We start from the raw sequence: 23,318 nt of genomic DNA, 5'->3' as shown, positions 1-23,318 counted from the left end.
TGTATCTGGTAGTTACTGTATATCTTTCACTCTGCCCTCTGGAAGTTACTGTATATTGTTCATTCTACCCTCTGGTAGTTACTGTATATCTTTCACTCTGCCATCTGGTAGTTACTGTATATATTTCACTCTGCCATCTGGTAGTTACTGTATATCTTTCACTCTGCTATCTGGTAGTTACTGTATATATTTCACTCTGCTATCTGGTAGTTACTGTATATCTTTCACTCTGCCATCTGGTAGTTACTGTATATCTTTCACTCTGCTATCTGCTAGTTACTGTATATCTTTCACTCTGCACATCTGGTAGTTACTGTATATCTTTCACTCTGCTATCTGCTAGTTACTGTATATCTTTCACTCTGCTATCTGGTAGTTACTGTATATCTTTCACTCTGCTATCTGCTAGTTACTGTATATCTTTCACTCTGCTATCTGGTAGTTACTGTATATCTTTCACTCTGCCATCTGGTAGTTACTGTATATCTTTCACTCTGCTATCTGCTAGTTACTGTATATCTTTCACTCTGCACATCTGGTAGTTACTGTATATCTTTCACTCTGCTATCTGCTAGTTACTGTATATCTTTCACTCTGCTATCTGCTAGTTACTGTATATCTTTCACTCTGCTATCTGGTAGTTACTGTATATCTTTCACTCTGCTATCTGGTAGTTACTGTATATCTTTCACTCTGCCATCTGGTAGTTACTGTATATATAAATTGACCCATCCATGGTAGGAAAATAGTTTGAAGGAAAACTGAGTATGTTGCTATTTGATCTGTAAACGTCTCTTAGAAAGGTTGACTGGATCAAAGTAGCGGGAATAAACGGGAAAAAGTGATGTACAACATGTGATGTAATAGGCCTTTCTAGAAGAAAAAGAAACGCACACCTATTTAGGCGAGGTGCTGGCTAGCGGAGTAGAACACTTGAAAATAAAAGAGACACTCTAGGAGCTCAGATGCAATAATTTAATTACCAACGTTTCGACAGCCAAGCTGTCTTCATCAGGGTATAATCACAAACACTGCGGGATGACTCGTTTATGTAGTGTCAGAAGACACAGGTGTCTGTAATCATGGCCAAGAGTGGCCTAATATCATTGGTTAATAATCAAATATTAAAATGTCATACAAACAACAGCATACAAACAACAAATGGATAGCATACAATCATAGATTAATTTGACTATACAAGCTTACAAACAATTACAATGGCAAAGTCACAATAAACACAAGAATGGCTTCAGATCAAAGTCTACGTTGAGACCGAAGGGAGCAAGGGTCTTTAAGTTAATGATCCAGACAGCCTCTCGTTTTAACAATAAATGATCAAGGTCACACCCTCTCCTAGGCCTACCTGAAAATGTCTATGTTCTAATCTAGCTATGAGTTTATAACGCAGTAATATCCTCTGAATTTATAACGCAGTAATATCCTCTGAATTTATAACACAGTAATATCCTCTGAATTTATAACGCAGTAATATCCTCTGAATTTATAACACAGTAATATCCTCTGAATTTATAATGCAGTAATATCCTCTGAATTTATAACGCAGTAATATCCTCTGAATTCATAACGCAGTAATATCCTCTGAATTTATAACACAGTAATATCCTCTGAATTTATAACACAGTAATATCCTCTGAATTTATAACGCAGTAATATCCTCTGAATTTATAACACAGTAATATCCTCTGAATTTATAACGCAGTAATATCCTCTGAATTTATAACGCAGTAATATCCTCTGAATTTATAACACAGTAATATCCTCTGAATTTATAACACAGTAATATCCTCTGAATTTATAACACAGTAATATCCTCTGAATTTATAACACAGTAATATCCTGTATATTTATAACACAGTAATATCCTCTGAATTTACAACACAGTAATATCCTCTGAATTTATAACACAGTAATATCCTCTGAATTTATAACACAGTAATATCCTCTGAATTTATAACGCAGTAATATCCTCTGAATTTATAACGCAGTAATATCCTCTGAATTTATAACACAGTAATATCCTCTGAATTCATAACGCAGTAATATCCTCTGAATTTATAATGCAGTAATATCCTCTGAATTTATAACGCAGTAATATCCTCTGAATTTATAACGCAGTAATATCCTCTGAATTTATAACGCAGTAATATCCTATGAATTTATAACACAGTAATATCCTATGAATTTATAACACAGTAATATCCTCTGAATTTATAACGCAGTAATATCCTATGAATTTATAACACAGTAATATCCTCTGAATTTATAACACAGTAATATCTTCTGAATTTATAACACAGTAATATCCTCTGAATTTATAACACAGTAATATCCTCTGAATTTATAACGCAGTAATATCCTCTGAATTTATAACGCAGTAATATCCTCTGAATTTATAACGCAGTAATATCCTCTGAATTTATAACACAGTAATATCCTCTGAATTTATAACACAGTAATATCCTCTGAATTTATAACGCAGTAATATCCTCTGAATTTATAACGCAGTAATATCCTCTGAATTTATAACGCAGTAATATGCTCTGAATTTATAACACAGTAATATCCTCTGAATTTATAACACAGTAATATCCTCTGAATTTATAATGCAGTAATATCCTCTGAATTTATAACACAGTAATATCCTCTGTATTCATAACGCAGTAATATCCTCTGAATTTATAACGCAGTAATATCCTCTGAATTTATAACACAGTAATATCCTCTGAATTTATAACGCAGTAATATCCTCTGAATTTATAACGCAGTAATATCCTCTGAATTTATAACACAGTAATATCCTCTGAATTTATAACACAGTAATATCCTCTGAATTTATAACACAGTAATATCCTCTGAATTTATAACGCAGTAATATCCTCTGAATTTATAACACAGTAATATCCTCTGAATTTATAACGCAGTAATATCCTCTGAATTTATAACGCAGTAATATCCTCTGAATTTATAACGCAGTAATATCCTCTGAATTTATAACGCAGTAATATCCTCTGAATTTATAACACAGTAATATCCTCAGAATTTATAACGCAGTAATATCCTCTGAATTTATAACACAGTAATATCCTCAGAATTTATAACGCAGTAATATCCTCTGAATTTATAACGCAGTAATATCCTCTGAATTTATAACACAGTAATATCCTCTGAATTTATAACGCAGTAATATCCTCTGAATTTATAACGCAGTAATATCCTCTGAATTTATAACGCAGTAATATCCTCTGAATTTATAACACAGTAATATCCTCTGAATTTATAACACAGTAATATCCTCTGAATTCATAACACAGTAATATCCTATGAATTCATAGCACAGTAATATCCTATGAATTCATAACACAGTAATATCCTATGAATTCATAACACAGTAATATCCTATGAATTTATAACACAGTAATATCCTCTGAATTTATAACACAGTAATATCCTCTGAATTCATAACACAGTAATATCCTATGAATTCATAGCACAGTAATATCCTATGAATTCATAACACAGTAATATCCTATGAATTCATAACACAGTAATATCCTATGAATTTATAGCACAGTAATATCCTCTGAATTTATAACACAGTAATATCCTATGAATTCATAGCACAGTAATATCCTATGAATTCATAACACAGTAATAGCCTATGAATTCATAACACAGTAATATCCTATGAATTCACTTTGCACGTCATTCGCAGGAGTGAAGAAGGCTGATATAATCTACATTTTAAATGGTGAAGTTTAATGATTTCAATCAAGAGATGTTGTCAAGAGACACAGTGACTGTCTCATCCATGAAGTTGTATTACAGGCCTAGACCCTAACCTGATTTGATATCAAGCAGTTAGTGTCATGTGTGTTTTGTGCAAAGTAGGCTTTTCAATAGAAAAGACTGCTGACAAGACTGTGTGTGTGTGTGTGTGTGTGTGTGTGTGTGTGTGTGTGTGTGTGTGTGTGTGTGTGTAGGAGCTGGTAGCTGCTTCTGAGATGGAACAGATGCCAGCAGAGGCAGAGAGCGCCAAACTCCCCGGCACCTCTTCTGGAATGTAAGTGGACATTGAGTATATTTGCCAGGTATTAAAACAATGTATTCACTGGTGAAACTGATTATATGAGTCTACTGGTGTGGTGCTGGAGAGATAATCAACTGTAAAAGCAGTGGATTTCCCCTTTAACAACTCTATTAGAATGTAAAACATCATCCTCATAAACTGATGGAAATTAATTTAGAACAGTGTAGTGACCACAGCATGTGGTGGTGGTGGTGTAGGGGAACAGAACAGTGTAGTGACCACAGCATGTGGTGGTGGTGTAGGGGAACAGAACAGTGTAGTGACCACAGCATGTAGTGGTGGTGTAGGGGAACAGAACAGTGTAGTTACCACAGCACGTGGTGGTGGTGTAGGGGAACAGAACAGTGTGTGACTGTTTCCTGTGTCCAGGTTGACCCGGTCTGGAGAGAAGCATCACCATCTGGAGAGGCAGAGGGAGGTGACTAGGGCACTGGTCATCAAGGTAAGACTAGTGGCATTTCAGAAGGGTCCAATGTTATTGTGAACTAACCACATACAGTGTGTGTGTGTGTGTGTATGAATATATATTTATGGTCTTTGTTTTATATTAGCAGTCAGTATGTCTATTCCTTCCTTATATCTTATCTTTGGTATTTTAGTGTGTGTGTGTGTGTGTGTGTGTGTGTGTGTGTGTGTGTGTGTGTGTGTGTGTGTGTGCATGTGTGTGCGCGTGTGTGTGTGTGTGTGTGTGTGTGTGTGACAAATGGAGATGTACTCTTGGAATATGGAGGAGGAAGGGAGGGAAAAGGAGAGGCAGAGGAGGTTGAAGAGAGAGGAAGAGGGTGAGATTGAATCGGTAGAAGATGGTGGAAAAATGGGATATGGTTTGTCGAAGAAGAATGGTAGAAAGTGTAAGCAGAGTGAGCTGTACACCGGATCGAGGTCTGGAGGTGAATTATGAGAGGTGGTAGGTGTGTTGAAGTCCTCAGAGCCTGAGGATTGCATCGATGGTCAGGATAAAGATGAGTCTGTGACAGCAGGAGTGACATTTTTGGAGAAAGTGGACCCCTGCAGACAGGGTGGCGTGAGTGGAGAAACAGGAGAGTGTAGTTAGGATATTTGAGATATTGATAGCTTTTGTGCCGAATACATTACGTTGTTACAGGTGTCAAGCTCATGGACAGAGTGTAGGAGGGAGGTTCCTAGGTGTGAGAAGTGTGCAGAAGGCCATGAGACAAAGGAATGTGTTGTGTTGGGGAAAGAAGTGGGATGTTGTAAGGGTGCCCATGGGGCCGGCAATCAGAGATGTCTGGTGAGAGAGAGGCAGGATGGGGTTTACAGGGTTAGAGTAGAGCAGAGGGTGTCATATGGTGAAAAAAAAACTATTCTTCACACTATCGGTTGAATTACACTATCTATTGTTTCTACATTTTAGAGTTCTCCAGATGAATTTACACCTGAAATTCATGATCAGGACAACAGGGGAGAGTACCGGTAACTTGACATATTTAATGTTATCGTTGGTAGTTTGTTTAATAGAAGGACAATACCTTAAATCCAGGAAATCTCTCAAAATGAAATTCTTCATTTTTTTGCTCTAGTTTCCAGTGCCCCCATGCAGGTCTGTTCCAGTGCAGTATAACAGGCCTGGTGTTTAGGATGGAGGGAGAGGCAGAGGTGCTCTATATGACAGTCCCCTGGGACAGGATGCTTCTATCCCAGAGAGGCAAGAGACCTGCAGGACCCCTGTTCAAGTTTACATGCCTTAAGGGGTCTGTCAGTCAACTACACCTTCCACACTGTGAGATTCATTCTGGTAAGTAATACATTTCCATGGAGGTAATCAGTGGTGGGAAAAGGACCCAATTTTCAAACGGAAGTAAAAGTAAAGAATAGATCCTTAATAGAAAATGACTCAAGTAAAAGTGAACATCACCCAGTAAAATACCACTTAAAGTAAAAGTCTAAAAGTATTTGGCTTTAAATATACTTTAGTATAAAAAAAAATGTACTTGCTAAAATACTGCTTATACTTAATACTTAAGTATCAAAAGTAAAAGTATAAATTATTTCAAATTCCTTATATAAAGCAAACCAGACGGCAACATTTTCCAGTTTTTAAAATTTAGTTGGCCAGGTGTACACTTCAACACTCAGCCATCATTACAAATTAAGCATGAGTGTTTAGTGAGTCCACCAGATAAGAGGCAGTAGGGATGTTCTCTTAAATTAATATGTGTGTGAATTAGATCATTTTCCTGTCCTGCTAAGCATTCAAAATGTAATGAGTACTTTTGGGTGTCGGGGGAAAATAATTGTCTTTAGGAATGCAGTGAAGCAAAAGTAAAAGTTTTCAAAAATATAAATAGTAAAGTACAGCCCAAAAACTACTTAAGTATTACTTAATAGACTATGTATTCTTAATCACCATCAGTAGCATCACTACTCCACTACTGGGTTGTCATTGTCATCTGAACAGAAGACTAATGTTCTCTTTCTCTCCTAGAGGGTGGATGTGACTTCCTGTCTGTAGCCCATGTGACTGATGATGACAGTATGGAGTTTCTCCATCACCATGAGACAAGAGAAACTCATGTCATATTAAACATCACTCAATTCAGCAAATATGGTATCACCAAGGATAAGGAAGCTCCTGTCTCTCCTATCCGTGCTCTGGTGCTACTATTTTACAAACTCCCAGATGATAACAATAATTCCACCTTAAGTGTGTTGTTGCTGCCCAGAAATGTTGACATTGATGAGGTAAGTAGATCCGAGTTATCAAAATCGTCTTTGGTTGGAATTCAATCAAACTCGCACTGTTGAACTCACCTTTTTCCACAGAAAAGCATTTTTGGGGGTAATATAACTGTAAACAGGGAATTGAAAACTGTGGGGGGTCTCGCTCGCAAATTCAAGAGGACATCCTCAAGGTCAGAAGGTGACATTTGGGCTTCCATATTTCAGGCAGTGCTACCTCATTATGACTGTGTGTTCCAAACCATTTTCAATCCTCTCAAGGTGTGTAAGACAAGGAGGACAAGGAATGGAGACCGAGAAATCTACATTGAAATAAATCCTAACTGTAGACTAACCCGGGACCAAGAATACACCCTCTCCACCGATCTAACAGATGAACATCACATAGATCCACAGGTAGGCTAATAAATATGACATGAGAGAGGAAATGTGTTAACACATGTCAATACTTTGTGATGCTACCTTGATAACATACAGAAATCACCTACAATTCTGCTTGACTTGATACTTCTGCTTTTTTTTCAGAAAGCAGAGTTTGTGGATTATGATTCCTATACAAACTACCTGCTGACATTTCAGTTGCGTTTAAAAACTGTTGTTGAGGAAGTGGATCTTCTTCTGGAAGAACATGGCGGTCCTGAAAATGAACGTGTATGGAACCGCCTTGTTTCACTACCAGGTAACTGAAACTCAGAGAGAGTAGGAGTTACAATAGAACTAGTTGTAATTAGTAGTAGTAGTAAATTAAAGTATATGGGACCGCCTTGTTTCACTACCAGGTAACTGAAACTCAGAGAGAGTAGGAGTTACAATAGAACTAGTTGTAATTAGTAGTAGTAGTAAATTAAAGTATATGGAACCGCCTTGTTTCACTACCAGGTAACTGAAACTCAGAGAGAGTAGGAGTTACAATAGAACTAGTAGTAATATGAATATTTTACATTTAAGTTTTACATAAATTAGTAACAGTCATCATAATAGCATGGTAGTAGTAGTAGCAGCAGTAAAGAAGTAGTAGTAGCAGCAGCAGTAGTAGTAGTAACAGTAGTAGTAACAGTAGTAGCAGTAGTAGTAACAGTAGTAGTAACAGTAGTAGTAGTAGTAGCAGCAGCGGTAGTCGGAGCAGTAGTCAGAGTAGGAGTAGGAGCAGTAGTAGTAGGAGTAGGAGCAGTAGGAGTAGCAGCAGCAGTAGTAGGAGTAGTAGTAGTAGTAGTAGTAGTAAACTCAACAAAAAAAGAAATGTCCTCTCACTGTCAACTGCATTTATTTTCAGAAAACTTAACATGTGTAAGGAATCACCCCTCTGAAATGGGCAAAAATGAATGGGATCATATTGGTACCGTATGAAACATATACACGATGTACAATACCACTCAATTGGACATCGTTTCATTCAAAGCTGATTGCAAATGTCATATGGCAAATGCCAAGTGTAACACTGCAAAAATCCAATAGATGGCGAGTGCACTCCACCGTAATTTTTCATATTGCAAATGTAACACAAGTCAAGACCCAAGAGTAAAATTTTGAAAATTTGAAACATTTTTCAAAAACTTATCACCACATGCATTCTGGACCGTTTTTCGAAATTCTTTCGATTTTTATTTCAATTACACATGTATAAGACCTGTATGAACATACTTTTGTCAAATTTTTATTTTTTATTTTTTACTTGTCCATAAGGCATATGTTTTGTCCATTTGCAATATGATTTCATAGGAAGTCAAAAGTCGAAAAAAACGACCCCAAAAAAAACTACCAAAATGACAAGTGGCGCCCCCTATTGGATGGGCACGGGTGGCGGGTGCTCCCTACCCAACTGTAGACCCCTTGCTCCCCCTAAAGGCATTAAACACCATTTTAAAATCTCGTTGTACTCGGCACAGCCTAGAGATTATGGTAATGCCATTGCAGGCTCTGTGTGTCTTTAAGCACTGCACTTTGTCACTCCATCCTTGCTGTGTGTGTGTGTGTGAGAGAGCGTTTCTTTGACATCTGTTGGGAGAAATGACTGATTTACAGTTCATGAGGGTTTCCTAATCACACATATGAATTTTTGAAAAGATCTGACCTTTTTAACAATTCAAAACAACCACGATGACACAATTTTAAGGTAAGGGACCGTACATTTGCAATATGGAGTTTCTCACCAACCATACGGCAAATGTTAAAATGTTCCCTTCATGTATGTAAGTATTTGTATGAACAAGATTGAGACATACACTGAGACATAAACTAAACAAGTTCCACAGACATGTAACCTTCAGAAATTGAATAATGTGTCCCTGAACAAAGGGGGGGGGGGGGGTCAAAATCAAAAGTAACAGTCAGTATCTGGTGTGGCCACCAGCTAAATTAAGTACTGCAGTGCATCGCTTCCTCATGGACAGCACCAGATTTGCCAGTTCTTGCTGTGAGATGTTACCCCATTCTTCCACCAAGGCACCTGCAAGTCCCCAGACATTTCAGGGGGGAATGGCCCTTGCCCTCAGCCTCCAATACAACAGGTCCCAGACGTGCTCATTGGGATTGGGATTGAGGCTCTTCGCTGGCCATGGCAGAACACTGACATTCCTGTCTTGCAGGAAATCACACACAGAACGACCAGTATGGCTGGTGGCATTGTCGTGCTGGAGGGTCATGTCAGGATGAGCCTGCAGGAAGGGTACCACATGAGGGAGGAGGATGTCAAGGGAGGAGGATGTCAACCCTGTAACGCACAGCGTTGAGATTGCCTATAATAACAACAATGGTGTAATGCTCATTCCTTCAACGATAAACGTGAATCTGACCATCGCCCCTGGTGAGACAAAACCGCAACTCGTCAGTGAAGAGCACTTTTTGCCAGTCCTGTCTGGTCCAGCGACGGTGGGTTTGTGTGCATAGGCGACATTGTTGCCGGTGATATCTGGTGAGGACCTGCTTTACAACAGGCCTACAAGTTCTCACTCAGCCTAACTCAGCCTATTGTGGACAGTTTCAGCACTGATGGAGGGATTGTGCGTTCCTGGTGTAACTCGGGCAGTTGTGGTTGCCATCCTGTACCTGTCCCGCAGATGTGATGTTCGGATGTACCGACCCTGTGCAGGTGTTGTTACACGTGGTCTGCCACTGCGAGGACGATCAGCTGTCCGTCCTGTCTCCCTGTAGCACTGTCTTAGGCGTCTCACAGTACGGACATTGCAATGTATTGCCCTGGCCACATCTGCAGTCCTCATGCCTCTTTGCTGCATGTATAAAGCACGTACACGCAGATATGCAGGGACCCTGGGGATCTTTCTTTTGGTGTTTTTTAGAGTCAGTAGAAAGACCTCTTTAGTGTCCTAAGCTTTCAAAACTGTGACCTTAATTGCCTACCGTCTGTAAACTGTTAGTGTCTTAAGGACCGTTCCACAGGTGCATGTTCATTCATTGTTTATGGTTCATTGAACAAGCATGAGAAACAGTGTTTAAACCCTTTACAATGAAGATCTGTGAAGTATTTTGGATTTTTATGAATTATCTTTGAAAGAGGGTCCTGAAAAATGTATTTTTCTTTTTTTGCTGAGTTTAGTAGTAGCAGGATTAGCAGTAGTAAAATAAGTAGTAGTAGTAGTAGTAGTAGCAGTAGTAAAATAAGTAGTAGTAGCAGCATTGGATCTTGCCTGCAGTGTAACCTAGCTCACTTTAAATACTACTGTATATGCCCACTTCTTAATGAAACGGATGGTCTGTCAAGTGACAAAATGTCTCCAGGAGCATACGTAATCAAGGTATCTTTTCATCCACAGTTACACCTCCAGATGGCGCTAGAGCAGGTAAATATAATTTCCTGTCTTCTCACAAGAGATTTAATTGTGATAGAGGACAGAGTTCCCTAAAAGCAGATTTTTACAGTAAACACAATAATGCAGCTTTTTAGAATCCTATTGATAAGCACAAGAAAACAGTCACTAATTAGTTACTTAATGCTGAGCGAGTGTTGCACCTTTGCCTTTTCAATTATGATTTAATTGTTCGGTCGACTCCTGTGGTTAAGTGCCGTCCACTTCTTTTCAAATTCAATTACAATCTCAGCAAGACGGCATCATCACAAACATTTTGCTACGTTACAGCCCCCTGACTCGTGTGTGTCAGGTACGTCCTTGAGATGTCTCTGCTACTTGATTGGAGGCCACCTGTGGTATATTCAGTTGATTGGACATCATTTGGAAAGGCACACAACTGTCTATGTACGGTCCCACAGTTGACAGTGCATGTCAGAGCAAAAACCAAGCCATGAGGTCAAAGGAATTGTCCGTAGAGCCCCGAGACAGGATTGTGTGGAGGCACAGATCTGGTGAAGGGTACCAAAACATTTCTGCAGCATTGAAGGTCCCCAAGAACACAGTGGCCTCAATCAGTAAATGGCACCTGGCAGCCTGCTTGGAGTTTGCCAAAAGGCACATAAAGGACTCTCAGACCATAATCTCAGATAAACAAGATTCAATGGGTCTGATGAAATTAAGATTGAACTCCTTGGCCTGAATGCCAAGCGTCATGTCTGGAGGCAACCTGACACATTCCCTATGGTGAAGCATGGTGGTGGCGGCATCATGCTGTGGGGATATTTTTTAGCGGCAAGAACTGGGATACTAGTCAGGATAGATGGAAAGATGAACGGAGCAAAGTACAGAGAGATCCTTGATGAAAACCTGCTCCAGAGTGCTCAGGACCTCAGACTGGGGTGAAGGTTCACCTTCCAACCGGACAACGACCCTAAACACACAGCCAAGACAATGCAGGAGTGGCTTCTCTGAATGTCCTTGAACCCGGACTTAAACCCGATCTAACATCTCTGTAGAGACCTGAAAATAGCTGTGCAGCGAAGCTTCCCATCCAACCTGACAGAGCTTGAGAGGATCTGCAGAGAAGAATGTGAGAAACTCCTCAAATACAGGTGTGCCAAGCTTGTAGCGTCATACCAAAGAAGACTCAATGCTGTAATCGCTGCCAAAGGTGCTTCAACAAAGTACTGAGTAAAGGGTCTGAATACTTATGTAAATGTGATATTTCATTTGAAATTATTTGCAAGAATGTAAAAAAAAAAAACTGGTTTTTTGCTTTTTCATTATGGGTGTCCTGACCTTAGAGCTTTTTCATTATGGGTGTCCGGACCTTAGAGCTTTTTCATTATGGGTGTCCTGACCTTAGAGCTTTTTCATTATGGGTGTCCTGACCTTAGAGCTTTTTCATTATGGGTGTCCGGACCTTAGAGCTTTTTCATTATGGGTGTCCGGACCTTAGAGCTTTTTCATTATGGGTGTCCTGACCTTAGAGCTTTTTCATTATGGGTGTCCTGACCTTAGAGCTTTTTTATTCTCTATTTTGGTCAGGTCAGGGTGTGACTAGTGTGGGTACCCTATTTTTTTGTATTTCTATGTTGGCCTGGTATGGTTCCCAATCACAGGCAACTGTCTATCGTTGTCTCTGATTGGGGATCATATTTAGGCAGCCTTTTCCCTACTGTTGTTTGTGGGATGTTGTTTTTGTGTAGCTGCCTGTGAGCAGCCCAGAACGTCACATTTCGTTTTCTTCTGTATTGTTGTTGGTGAGTTTCATATTTATTAAAATGTGGAACTCTAAGTACGCTGCGCCTTGGTCCATTCATTCAGACGACCGTGACAATGGGGTATTGTGTGAAGATTATTGGGGTGGGGGGACAATTTAATCAATTTTAGAACAAGGCTGTAATGTAACAAAATGTGGAAAAAGTCAAGGAATGCACTGTAATAATAACATGATTTGAACTGTAAAAATTAATGACATTTTAATGTAATTAGAATGAACACAATTAGTCATATGGAGCAAAGTACAGAGAGATCCTTGATGAAAACCTGCTGTTGTTCAAAAAGTAGACATGTTCTTGTCATGAGAATTTTCAATCCCAATAATAATTTTTATTTATTTATTTATTTATTTTACCTTTATTTAACCAGGTAGGCAAGTTGAGAACAAGTTCTCATTTACAATTGCGACCTGGCCAAGATAAAGCAAAGCAGTTCGACAGATAAAACGACACAGAGTTACACATGGAGTAAAAACAAACATACAGTCAATAATAACTGACAATCAATAGCTCTGACCAATCCCCGAGGTTTGTAAAACCGTGGGTATAATAATAATTAGTCAAAGACTCAGCTTATGCAAAAGGTTAGTAGAGTTTTATTCAAAGAACGTTCTAAAGTCAAGAATACAAAGACATCCATTTTATAGCTGAACACATACTTCCACACAACCAGTAGGTTTCCTACACACACACTTCCACACAAACAGAAGGTATCCTACGTACATACATACACACACAAACAGACTCCTTACGCACATTCTTTCACACACAAACAGAAGGTGCTGTCTCACTACCCAGCCGACAGAGATTAGGGAGACCTCGAGACCTTGAGACGTACTCCATGTCCTCTCCCAAATCTCTAGTCAGGTCGGCACCGAATTTGGCTCAGACAGTCTGTGTTTAGAATACTATAAAGACATATTGTCCAGATATATTGTTTTACCCTAATTCTGACTAAAACTACACTCACAGATATATCATTTTACTGACTACTCAATTTCAACCAATTATATGATTTCAGGGTGGAATATTCTAATCATTCATTTAAACATATAAATCCCATTAACCATTCTTCCACTCCAAAATAATTCCAGCATCCAAACTGCATGAACCTGCTGCTCCCCTTATGGACATTTCAACCCACCCCCCTCAACAGGCGTCCATTCTGCCCCCCACCTCAATGGTAATTCAATCACTGTTACAGTTGTTAATATGAATATATTATCATCTCTATGTCTGACTGCTGCTCCCTCTATAAATATATAAAACATTATATTATGTTTTAGAAATCATGATGTAATTAGAAAACTGTTGGAACTTTTATATTTCTTGGAACTTTGAGTTGCTGTTTTATTTAGTTTTATTTTAAATTTGTTCCATTGTGTGTGTGTGTGTGTGTGTGTGTGTGTGTGTGTCTGTGTGTGTGTGTGTGTGTGTGTGTCTGTGTGTGTGTGTGTCTGTGTGTGTGTGTCTGTGTGTGTGTGTGTGTGTGTGTGTGTGTGTGTGTGTGTGTGTGTGTGTGTGTGTCTGTGTGTGTGTGTGTGTGTGTGTGTGTGTGTGTGTGTGTGTGTGTGTGTGTGTGTGTGTGTGTGTGTGTGTGTCTGTGTGTGTGTGTCTGTGTGTGTGTGTGTGTGTGTCTGTGTGTGTGTGTGTGTGTGTGTGTGTGTGTGTGTCTGTGTGTGTGTGTGTGTCTGTGTGTGTGTGTGTGTGTGTGTGTGTGTGTGTCTGTGTGTGTGTGTCTGTGTGTGTGTGTGTGTGTGTGTGTCTGTGTGTGTGTGTGTGTGTGTGTGTGTGTGTGTGTCTGTGTGTGTGTGTGTGTGTGTGTGTGTGTCTGTGTGTGTGTGTGTGTGTGTGTGTCTGTGTGTGTGTGTGTGTGTGTGTGTGTCTGTGTGTATGTGTGTGTGTCTGTGTGTATGTGTGTGTGTGTCTGTGTGTATGTGTGTGTCTGTGTGTGTGTGTGTGTGTGTGTGTGTCTGTGTGTATGTGTGTGTGTCTGTGTGTATGTGTGTGTGTGTCTGTGTGTATGTGTGTGTCTGTGTGTGTGTCTGTGTGTGTGTGTCTGTGTGTGTGTGTGTGTGTGTGTCTGTGTGTGTGTGTGTGTCTGTGTGTGTGTGTGTGTCTGTGTGTGTCTGTGTCTGTGTGTGTGTCTGTGTGTGTGTGTGTGTGTGTGTGTGTGTGTGTGTCTGTGTGTGTGTGTGTGTCTGTGTGTGTGTGTCTGTGTGTGTGTGTATGTGTGTGTGTGTGTGTCTGTGTGTGTGTGTGTGTCTGTGTGTGTGTGTGTGTCTGTGTGTGTGTGTGTCTGTGTGTGTGTGTGTGTGTGTCTGTGTGTGTCTGTGTGTGTGTGTGTGTGTGTGTGTGTGTGTGTGTGTGTGTGTGTCTGTGTGTGTCTGTCTCTGTGTGTGTGTGTGTGTGTCTGTGTGTCTGTGTGTGTGTCTGTGTGTCTGTGTGTGTGTGTGTGTGTCTGTGTGTGTCTCTGTGTGTGTGTGTGTGTGTGTGTGTCTGTGTGTCTGTGTGTGTGTCTGTGTGTGTGTGTAGAAGCTGGTAGCCGCTTCTGAGAGGGAACAGAAGCCAGCAGGGGCAAAGAGGGCCAAACTCCACAGCACCTCTTCTGGAATGTGAGTGGAGATTGTCACGTATTAAAACTATGTAGTCACTAGTGAGAGTGAATATCTGAGTCTAGATGGTGCCAGTATACATGCAGTCCACTGTGTAGTCACTAGTGAGAGTGAATATCTGAGTCTAGATGGTGCCAGTATACATGCAGTCCACTGTGTAGTCACTAGTGAGAGTGAATATCTGAGTCTAGATGGTGCCAGTATACATGCAGTCCACTGTGTAGTCACTAGTGAGAGTGAATATCTGAGTCTAGATGGTGCAGGTATACATGCAGTCCACTGTGTAGTCACTAGTGAGAGTGAATATCTGAGTCTACTGGTCTGGTGCTGGAGAGAAAATCAACTTTAAAAGTGGTGAATTGACCCTCTAACATCTCTTCAATACCTCTATTGCATCATACTCATGAACTGAGTGAAATTAATGTAGAACAGTGTAGTGACCACAGTATGTGGTGGTGGTGTAGGGGAACAGAATAGTGTAGTGACCACAGCATGTAGTGGTGTAGGGGAACAGAACAGTGTAGTGACCACAGCATGTGGTGGTGGTGTAGGGGAACAGAACAGTGTAGTGACCACAGCATGTGGTGGTGGTGCTGTAGGGGAACAGAACAGTGTAGTGACCACAGCATGTGGTGGTGGTGTAGGGGAACAGAACAGTGTGTGACTGTTTCCTGTGTCCAGGTTGACCCGGTCTGGAGAGAAGCGTCGCCATATGGAAAGGAAGGGGGCTAAGGCACTTCACATAAGGGTAAGACATGTGGCATTTCAGAAGGGTCAAATGTCATTGTGAACTAAACGTGTGTGTGTGTGTGTGTGAGGTATTGAGACCAGTAGAAATATTGTGAATATGAATACATATTCATGGTCTTTGTTTTATATCAATAGTCAGTATTTCTATTCCTTCCTTATCTTTTCGTCTTTGTTATTTTAGAGATCTTCCATGTTAGCTGTTCTAGACCTGCTGCTGACCAGTCTGCAGGAGCTCACTGAAGAACAGCTGAAGATATTTCAGTCTCACCTGACTATTGGCAGGATGTTAGACTTTCCTCCCATCCCAGAGAGCCAGCTGGAGAACACTGACAGACAGGACACAGTGGATCAGATGGTGAAGAGATATGGCCCTGAGGGAGCTGTGGAGATCACAGTGGAGATCCTGAGGGAGATGAATCAGCATGATCTCGCTAAGAAGTTACAAAGAGATCACAGAGGTAAAACAACAAGCAATGAATCTGTTCTTTAAAAGTTCACTTCCTTGTGCATCTAAATAATTTCTGGACAAAACTATTATCCCAATGTACATTTGTTGACCAGAGATCTGTTAAATAATCCTCAGCCTGTTGACTTTGTATACTTCTCTTTGTTTTAAATAGCCTTTAGCTGGTCGTATTCTGGTTAGTTGAGATACACTGAGTGTATAAAACATTATGAACACCTGCTCTTTCCATGACATAGACTGACCAGGTGAATCCAGCTGAAAGCTATGATCCCATATTGACGTCACTTGTTAAATCCACTTCAATCAGTGTAGATGAAGGGGAGGAGACAGGTCAAATAAGGATTTTTATGCCTTGAGACAGTTCAAACAGGGATTGTGTATGTGTGCCATTTAGAGGGTGAATGGGAAAGACAAAATATATAAGCGCCTTTGAACAAGGTATGGTAGTAGGTGCCAGGCATACTGGTTTGTGTCAAGAACAGTTTCATGTGTGTTTCAAGAACGATCCACCAACCAAAGGACATCTAGTCAACTGGACAAAATAGGGAAGCATTGGAGTCAACATGAGACAGCATCCCTGTGGAACTTTGTGGAGTCCGTGCCCTACGAATTGAGGCTGTTCTGAGGGCAAATGGGGGGGGAGGGGTGTAACTCAATATTAGTAAGGTGTTATCTCTCTCTCTCTCTCTCTTACAGGAAAGAAATTGAAAAAAGGTGAGTAACCACTGACCTCATCTACTCTCAGTACTTTGTTGAATCACAATTGGCAGCAATTACAGCCTTGAGTCTTCTTTGGTATGACTCTATGAGCGTGGCACAACTGTACTTGGGGAGTTTCTCCCATTCTTCTCTGCAGATTGTCTCAAGCTTTGCCAGGTTGGATGGGGAGTGTCACTGCACATCCAACCTGGTCTCTTCAGAGATGTTTGATTGTGTTCAAGTCTGGGCTCTAGCACGGCTACTCAAGGACATTCAGAGACTTGTCCGGAAGCCACTCCTGCATTAAATTGTATTGGTCACGTACACATGGTTAGCAGATGTTAATGGTCACGTACACATGGTTAGCAGATGTTAATGGTCACATACACATGGTTAGCAGATGTTATTGGTCACATACACATGGTTAGCAGATGTTAATGGCCACATACACATGGTTAGCAGATGTTATTGGTCACATACACATGGTTAGCAGATGTTAATGGTCACATACACATGGTTAGCAGATGTTAATGGTCACATACACATGGTTAGCAGATGTTATTGGTCACATACACATGGTTAGCAGATGTTAATGGTCACATACACATGGTTAGCAGATGTTATTGGTCACATACACATGGTTAGCAGATGTTATTGGTCACATACACATGGTTAGCAGATGTTATTGGTCACATACACACGGTTAGCAGATGTTATTGGTCACATACACATGGTTAGCAGACGTTATTGGTCACATACACATGGTTAGCAGATGTTATTGGTCACATACACATGGTTAGCAGATGTTAATGGTCACATACACATGGTTAGCAGATGTTATTGGTCACATACACATGGTTAGCAGATGTTATAGGTCACATACACATGGTTAGCAGATGTTATTGGTCACATACACATGGTTAGCAGGTGTTATTGGTCACATACACATGGTTAGCAGATGTTATTGGTCACATACACATGGTTAGCAGATGTTATTGACGTCACTTGTGTAGATGAAGGGGAGGAGACAGGTCAAAGAAGGATTTTTATGCCTTGAGACAGTTCAAACATGGATTGTGTATGTGTGCTATTTAGAGGGTGAATGGGCAAGACAAAATATATAAGTGCCTTTGAACAAGGTATGGTAGTAGGTGCCAGGCATACCGGTTTGTGTCAAGAACTGCAACGCTGCTGGGGTTTTCACACTCAACAGTTTCATGTGTGTTTCAAGAACGATCCACCAACCAAAGGACATCTAGTCAACTGGACAAAATAGGGAAGCATTGGAGTCAACATGAGCCAGCATCCCTGTGGAACTTTGTGGAGTCCGTGCCCTACGAATTGAGGCTGTTCTGAAGGCAAATGGGGGGGAGGGGTGTAACTCAATATTAGTAAGGTGTTATCTCTCTCTCTCTCTCTCTTACAGGAAAGAAATTGAAAAAAAGTGAGTAACCACTGACCTCATCTACTCTCAGTACTTTGTTGAATCACAATTGGCAGCAATTACAGCCTTGAGTGTTCTTTGGTATGACTCTATGAGCGTGGCACAACTGTACTTGGGGAGTTTCTCCCATTCTTCTCTGCAGATTGTCTCAAGCTTTGCCAGGTTGGATGGGGAGTGTCACTGCACAATTATTTTCAGGTCTCTTCAGAGATGTTTGATTGTGTTCAAGTCTGGGCTCTAGCACGGCTACTCATGGACATTCAGAGACTTGTCCGGAAGCCACTCCTGCATTAAATTGTATTGGTCACGTACACATGGTTAGCAGATGTTAATGGTCACGTACACATGGTTAGCAGATGTTAATGGTCACATACACATGGTTAGCAGATGTTATTGGTCACATACACATGGTTAGCAGATGTTAATGGCCACATACACATGGTTAGCAGATGTTATTGGTCACATACACATGGTTAGCAGATGTTAATGGTCACATACACATGGTTAGCAGATGTTAATGGTCACATACACATGGTTAGCAGATGTTATTGGTCACATACACATGGTTAGCAGATGTTAATGGTCACATACACATGGTTAGCAGATGTTATTGGTCACATACACATGGTTAGCAGATGTTATTGGTCACATACACATGGTTAGCAGATGTTATTGGTCACATACACACGGTTAGCAGATGTTATTGGTCACATACACATGGTTAGCAGACGTTATTGGTCACATACACATGGTTAGCAGATGTTATTGGTCACATACACATGGTTAGCAGATGTTAATGGTCACATACACATGGTTAGCAGATGTTATTGGTCACATACACATGGTTAGCAGATGTTATAGGTCACATACACATGGTTAGCAGATGTTATTGGTCACATACACATGGTTAGCAGGTGTTATTGGTCACATACACATGGTTAGCAGATGTTATTGGTCACATACACATGGTTAGCAGATGTTATTGACGTCACTTGTGTAGATGAAGGGGAGGAGACAGGTCAAAGAAGGATTTTTATGCCTTGAGACAGTTCAAACATGGATTGTGTATGTGTGCTATTTAGAGGGTGAATGGGCAAGACAAAATATATAAGTGCCTTTGAACAAGGTATGGTAGTAGGTGCCAGGCATACCGGTTTGTGTCAAGAACTGCAACGCTGCTGGGGTTTTCACACTCAACAGTTTCATGTGTGTTTCAAGAACGATCCACCAACCAAAGGACATCTAGTCAACTGGACAAAATAGGGAAGCATTGGAGTCAACATGAGCCAGCATCCCTGTGGAACTTTGTGGAGTCCGTGCCCTACGAATTGAGGCTGTTCTGAAGGCAAATGGGGGGGAGGGGTGTAACTCAATATTAGTAAGGTGTTATCTCTCTCTCTCTCTCTCTTACAGGAAAGAAATTGAAAAAAAGTGAGTAACCACTGACCTCATCTACTCTCAGTACTTTGTTGAATCACAATTGGCAGCAATTACAGCCTTGAGTCTTCTTTGGTATGACTCTATGAGCGTGGCACAACTGTACTTGGGGAGTTTCTCCCATTCTTCTCTGCAGATTGTCTCAAGCTTTGCCAGGTTGGATGGGGAGTGTCACTGCACAATTATTTTCAGGTCTCTTCAGAGATGTTTGATTGTGTTCAAGTCTGGGCTCTAGCACGGCTACTCATGGACATTCAGAGACTTGTCCGGAAGCCACTCCTGCATTAAATTGTATTGGTCACATACACATGGTTAGCAGATGTTAATGGTCACATACACATGGTTAGCAGATGTTATTGGTCACATACACATGGTTAGCAGATGTTAATGGTCACATACACATGGTTAGCAGATGTTATTGGTCACATACACATGGTTAGCAGATGTTAATGGTCACATACACATGGTTAGCAGATGTTATTGGTCACATACACATGGTTAGCAGATGTTAATGGTCACATACACATGGTTAGCAGATGTTAATGGTCACATACACATGGTTAGCAGATGTTATTGGTCACATACACATGGTTAGCAGATGTTATTGGTCACATACACATGGTTAGCAGATGTTATTGGTCACATACACATGGTTAGCAGATGTTATTGGTCACATACACATGGTTAGCAGATGTTATTGCGAGTGTAGCAAAATGCTTGTGCTTCTAGTTCCGAATGCAGCAATATCTAACAAGTAATCTATCAATTCCACAACAACTACCTAATAAACACAAATCTAAGTAAAGGAATGGAATAAGAATACATATAAATATGGATGAGCGATGACAGAGCTGCATAGGCAAGGTGCAATAGATGGTATAAAATACAATATATACATATGGGATGAGTAATGCAAGATATGTAAACATTATTAACGTGACTAGTGATCAATTTATTAAAGTGGCAAATGAAGTTTCCTAAGGACACTCTCTGTCATGGCTGTGTGCACCATCCCTACGGTGAAGCATGGTGGAGGCAGGATCATGCAGAAACATGGCACAATCCCCACGGTGAAGCATGGTGGAGGCAGGATCATGCTCTGGGGATGTTTTTAAGCGGCAGTGGCTGGAAGACTAATCAGGATCGAGGGAAAGATGAACAGAGCAAAATACAGAGAGATCCTTGATGAAAACTTGATCCAGAGTGCTCAGGTCCTCAGACTGGGGCAAAGGTTCACCTTCCAACAACAACGACCCCAAGCACACAACCAAGACATGGCAGGAATAGTTTCAGGACAAGTCTCTGAATGTCCTCGAGTGGCCCAGTCAGAGCCCGGATTTAAACCCGATTGAACATCTCTAAAAATAACTGTTCAGCGACGCTCCACATCCAAGAATGTGAGAAACTCCCCAAATACAGATGTGCTATGCTTGTAGCGTCACACCCAAGAAGACTTGAGGCTGTAATCGCTGCTAAAGGTGCTTCAACAAAGTACTGAGTAAAGGGTCTGAATACTGATGTAAATGTAACATTTCAGTTTTAAAAAATTATACATTTGCCTAAATGTCTAAACCTTGATGAGGGATTTTTTATTTAAATACGTTTTAGAATAAGACTGGAACGTAACAAAATGTAGAAAAAGGGAAGGGGTCTGAATACATTCTGAATGCACTGTATATCTGTATATCAGTTTTGTTTTCACTTTCTAATGATATTCATGGTCTGTCATCTTAAATATTTTCTTAATCAGCATGTGTAATCAAGGTATTTTCTATCCACAGTTACACCACCTGTTGGCAATGCAGCAGGTAAACATAATTTCCTGTCTTCCCCCAAGATATTTAATTGTGGTAGAGGAGAGAGTTAGCTAATAGCAGATATTTTCAGCAAACACAATACTGTAGCTGTTTAAAAACCTAAAGATAAGAGCTAGAAAACATTAGTTACTTAATGGTGAATAAGTGCTGCAATTATGAGTTAATTGTTCGGGTGCACCTCGACTCCTGTGGTTCAGAGCTGTCCACTTCTTCTTTCCTTGTTCAATTACAGTTTTTAAAGGTAGACTCAGCAAGATGACATCAAGAAACACAACAGGGAACTTGTTGTTTACCTACATCAACATACAAGGATCATTCTGATCCTTCAGGACTGTTTATTTTAGTTATTACGATGTCCTGTTAAAGTTCTCATTGTTTTATTTTTCTGTATCCAGGGACGAAAGCAAATGTTTCTTATCTGCTGCTGGGCACTCTGGCAGAGCTGGTTTCAGAAGAGCTGACGTTATTTCAGTGGCACCTGATTCATGGTGTGGAGGGCTTTACTTCAATCTCACGGGGCCAGCTGGAGAACGCTAACAGACTGGTCACAGTGGATAGGATGGTGCAGCAATACCACGAGGACGGTGCTGTGAAGATCACACTGGAGATCCTGAGGAAGATGGACCAGAACAAAATGGCTGATGAGTTAGAGAAGAAGTTCCCAAACAATGTCTGAACTGTAAACAGTGTGTCTACAACTCTATATGCATTCGCACATCAAGTCTTCTCTTGAGATGGGCTCGGGGATGGAACAACTGTTGAACATCTGTGGTTGTTTGTGGGGGAAGGGTGGGTAGTGTGTGTGACTGTGGGTGTGGTTGTTTGTGGGGGAAGGGTGGGTAGTGTGTGTGACTGTGGGTGTGGTTGTTTGTGGGGGAAGGGTGGGTAGTGTGTGTGACTGTGGGTGTGGTTGTTTGTGGGGGAAGGGTGGATAGTGTGTGTGACTGTGGGTGTGGTTGTTTGTGGGGGAAGGGTGGGTAGTGTGTGTGACTGTGGGTGTGTGTACGTATAATATGTTGCTACAGGGTAATGGTGTTAGGGACAATATAGGATGAATCACAATAATGATTTGACATAATAATAATTGCTTGCTAAAAATGTGCTTTTTGTAATGCCAGTCCTGGTTATAGGTAACAATCATTTGTATGAACTGCCTAGATTATTGCTCATAACTATTTGTTAATTGTGGAAATAACGCATTTGCAAATCATGTCTTCTCTTAAGTTGGGCTCTGGGATGGAGCAACTGTTGAACATCTTTGTGAGAGAAGGGTGGTGTATGTATCCCACATCTGTTGCTATGGTGTCAGGGACAATATAGGAGGAATCACAAAAATGGTTTCCAAAATAATAATTGCTTACCAAAAATAAAAAAAATATGTAATGCTGGTTATATGAACTACCTACATTATTACACATGTTATTAGTAAATTGTGGAAATAAATTAAGATATGAAAGATTTTATATATATATATATACAATACTATCGAGGTGAGTGTTGGAAAATGCTTTTGTCAGTTAATGTGTTTCTGTTCTGTGGAACTGTGTGCTCTTTATAAAGGATGGGACCCAATCTCTCCAAGGCCCTAAGACACAGGTTGAACAGGGGTGGTCTGACAGTCACTGGGACCACAATCCAACTACGGATGGGGGGAGGTTTTAGCAGGTGGTAAAGTGGAGAACAATTTTAGGTTTA

General features: G+C 40.5%; 1 protein-coding gene across 7 annotated transcripts in view; it reads left to right on the top strand.

Annotated features, from left to right (window-relative positions):
* LOC116358963 (uncharacterized) overlaps window positions 1–23,011 on the top strand; it is a 34,656-nt gene extending 11,645 nt beyond the window's left edge. For 2 of the 7 annotated variants that reach the window (XM_031811439.1, XM_031811440.1), the window contains 18 exons: window positions 4,002–4,081; window positions 4,478–4,550; window positions 5,484–5,542; window positions 5,650–5,864; window positions 6,555–6,811; window positions 7,070–7,204; window positions 7,334–7,487; window positions 10,579–10,605; window positions 13,490–13,578; window positions 14,931–15,010; window positions 15,692–15,758; window positions 15,942–16,218; window positions 16,923–16,940; window positions 18,352–18,369; window positions 19,783–19,800; window positions 21,588–21,614; window positions 21,856–21,864; window positions 22,019–22,492. In XM_031811439.1, the coding sequence (XP_031667299.1) occupies window positions 4,023–4,081; window positions 4,478–4,550; window positions 5,484–5,542; window positions 5,650–5,864; window positions 6,555–6,811; window positions 7,070–7,204; window positions 7,334–7,487; window positions 10,579–10,605; window positions 13,490–13,578; window positions 14,931–15,010; window positions 15,692–15,758; window positions 15,942–16,218; window positions 16,923–16,940; window positions 18,352–18,369; window positions 19,783–19,800; window positions 21,588–21,614; window positions 21,856–21,864; window positions 22,019–22,299 (1,863 nt within the window). In that variant the 5' untranslated portion in view covers window positions 4,002–4,022 and the 3' untranslated portion in view covers window positions 22,300–22,492. Of the gene's footprint in view, window positions 1–4,001; window positions 4,082–4,477; window positions 4,551–5,483; window positions 5,543–5,649; window positions 5,865–6,554; window positions 6,812–7,069; window positions 7,205–7,333; window positions 7,488–10,578; window positions 10,606–13,489; window positions 13,579–14,930; window positions 15,011–15,691; window positions 15,759–15,941; window positions 16,219–16,922; window positions 16,941–18,351; window positions 18,370–19,782; window positions 19,801–21,587; window positions 21,615–21,855; window positions 21,865–22,018 lie in introns of all 7 variants that reach the window. The other 5 variants (XM_031811443.1, XM_031811442.1, XM_031811444.1 and 2 more) reach the window with 5 other exon arrangements.
* The last annotated feature ends 307 nt before the right edge of the window (window positions 23,012–23,318 follow it).

The sequence above is a fragment of the Oncorhynchus kisutch genome, unplaced genomic scaffold (genome assembly GCF_002021735.2).
Source record: "Oncorhynchus kisutch isolate 150728-3 unplaced genomic scaffold, Okis_V2 Okis01b-Okis20b_hom, whole genome shotgun sequence".
Classification (NCBI taxonomy): Eukaryota; Metazoa; Chordata; class Actinopteri; order Salmoniformes; family Salmonidae; genus Oncorhynchus; species Oncorhynchus kisutch.
The sequence above is the reverse complement of the archived record's forward strand: the minus strand, read 5'-3'. Positions and strand labels throughout refer to the sequence as shown.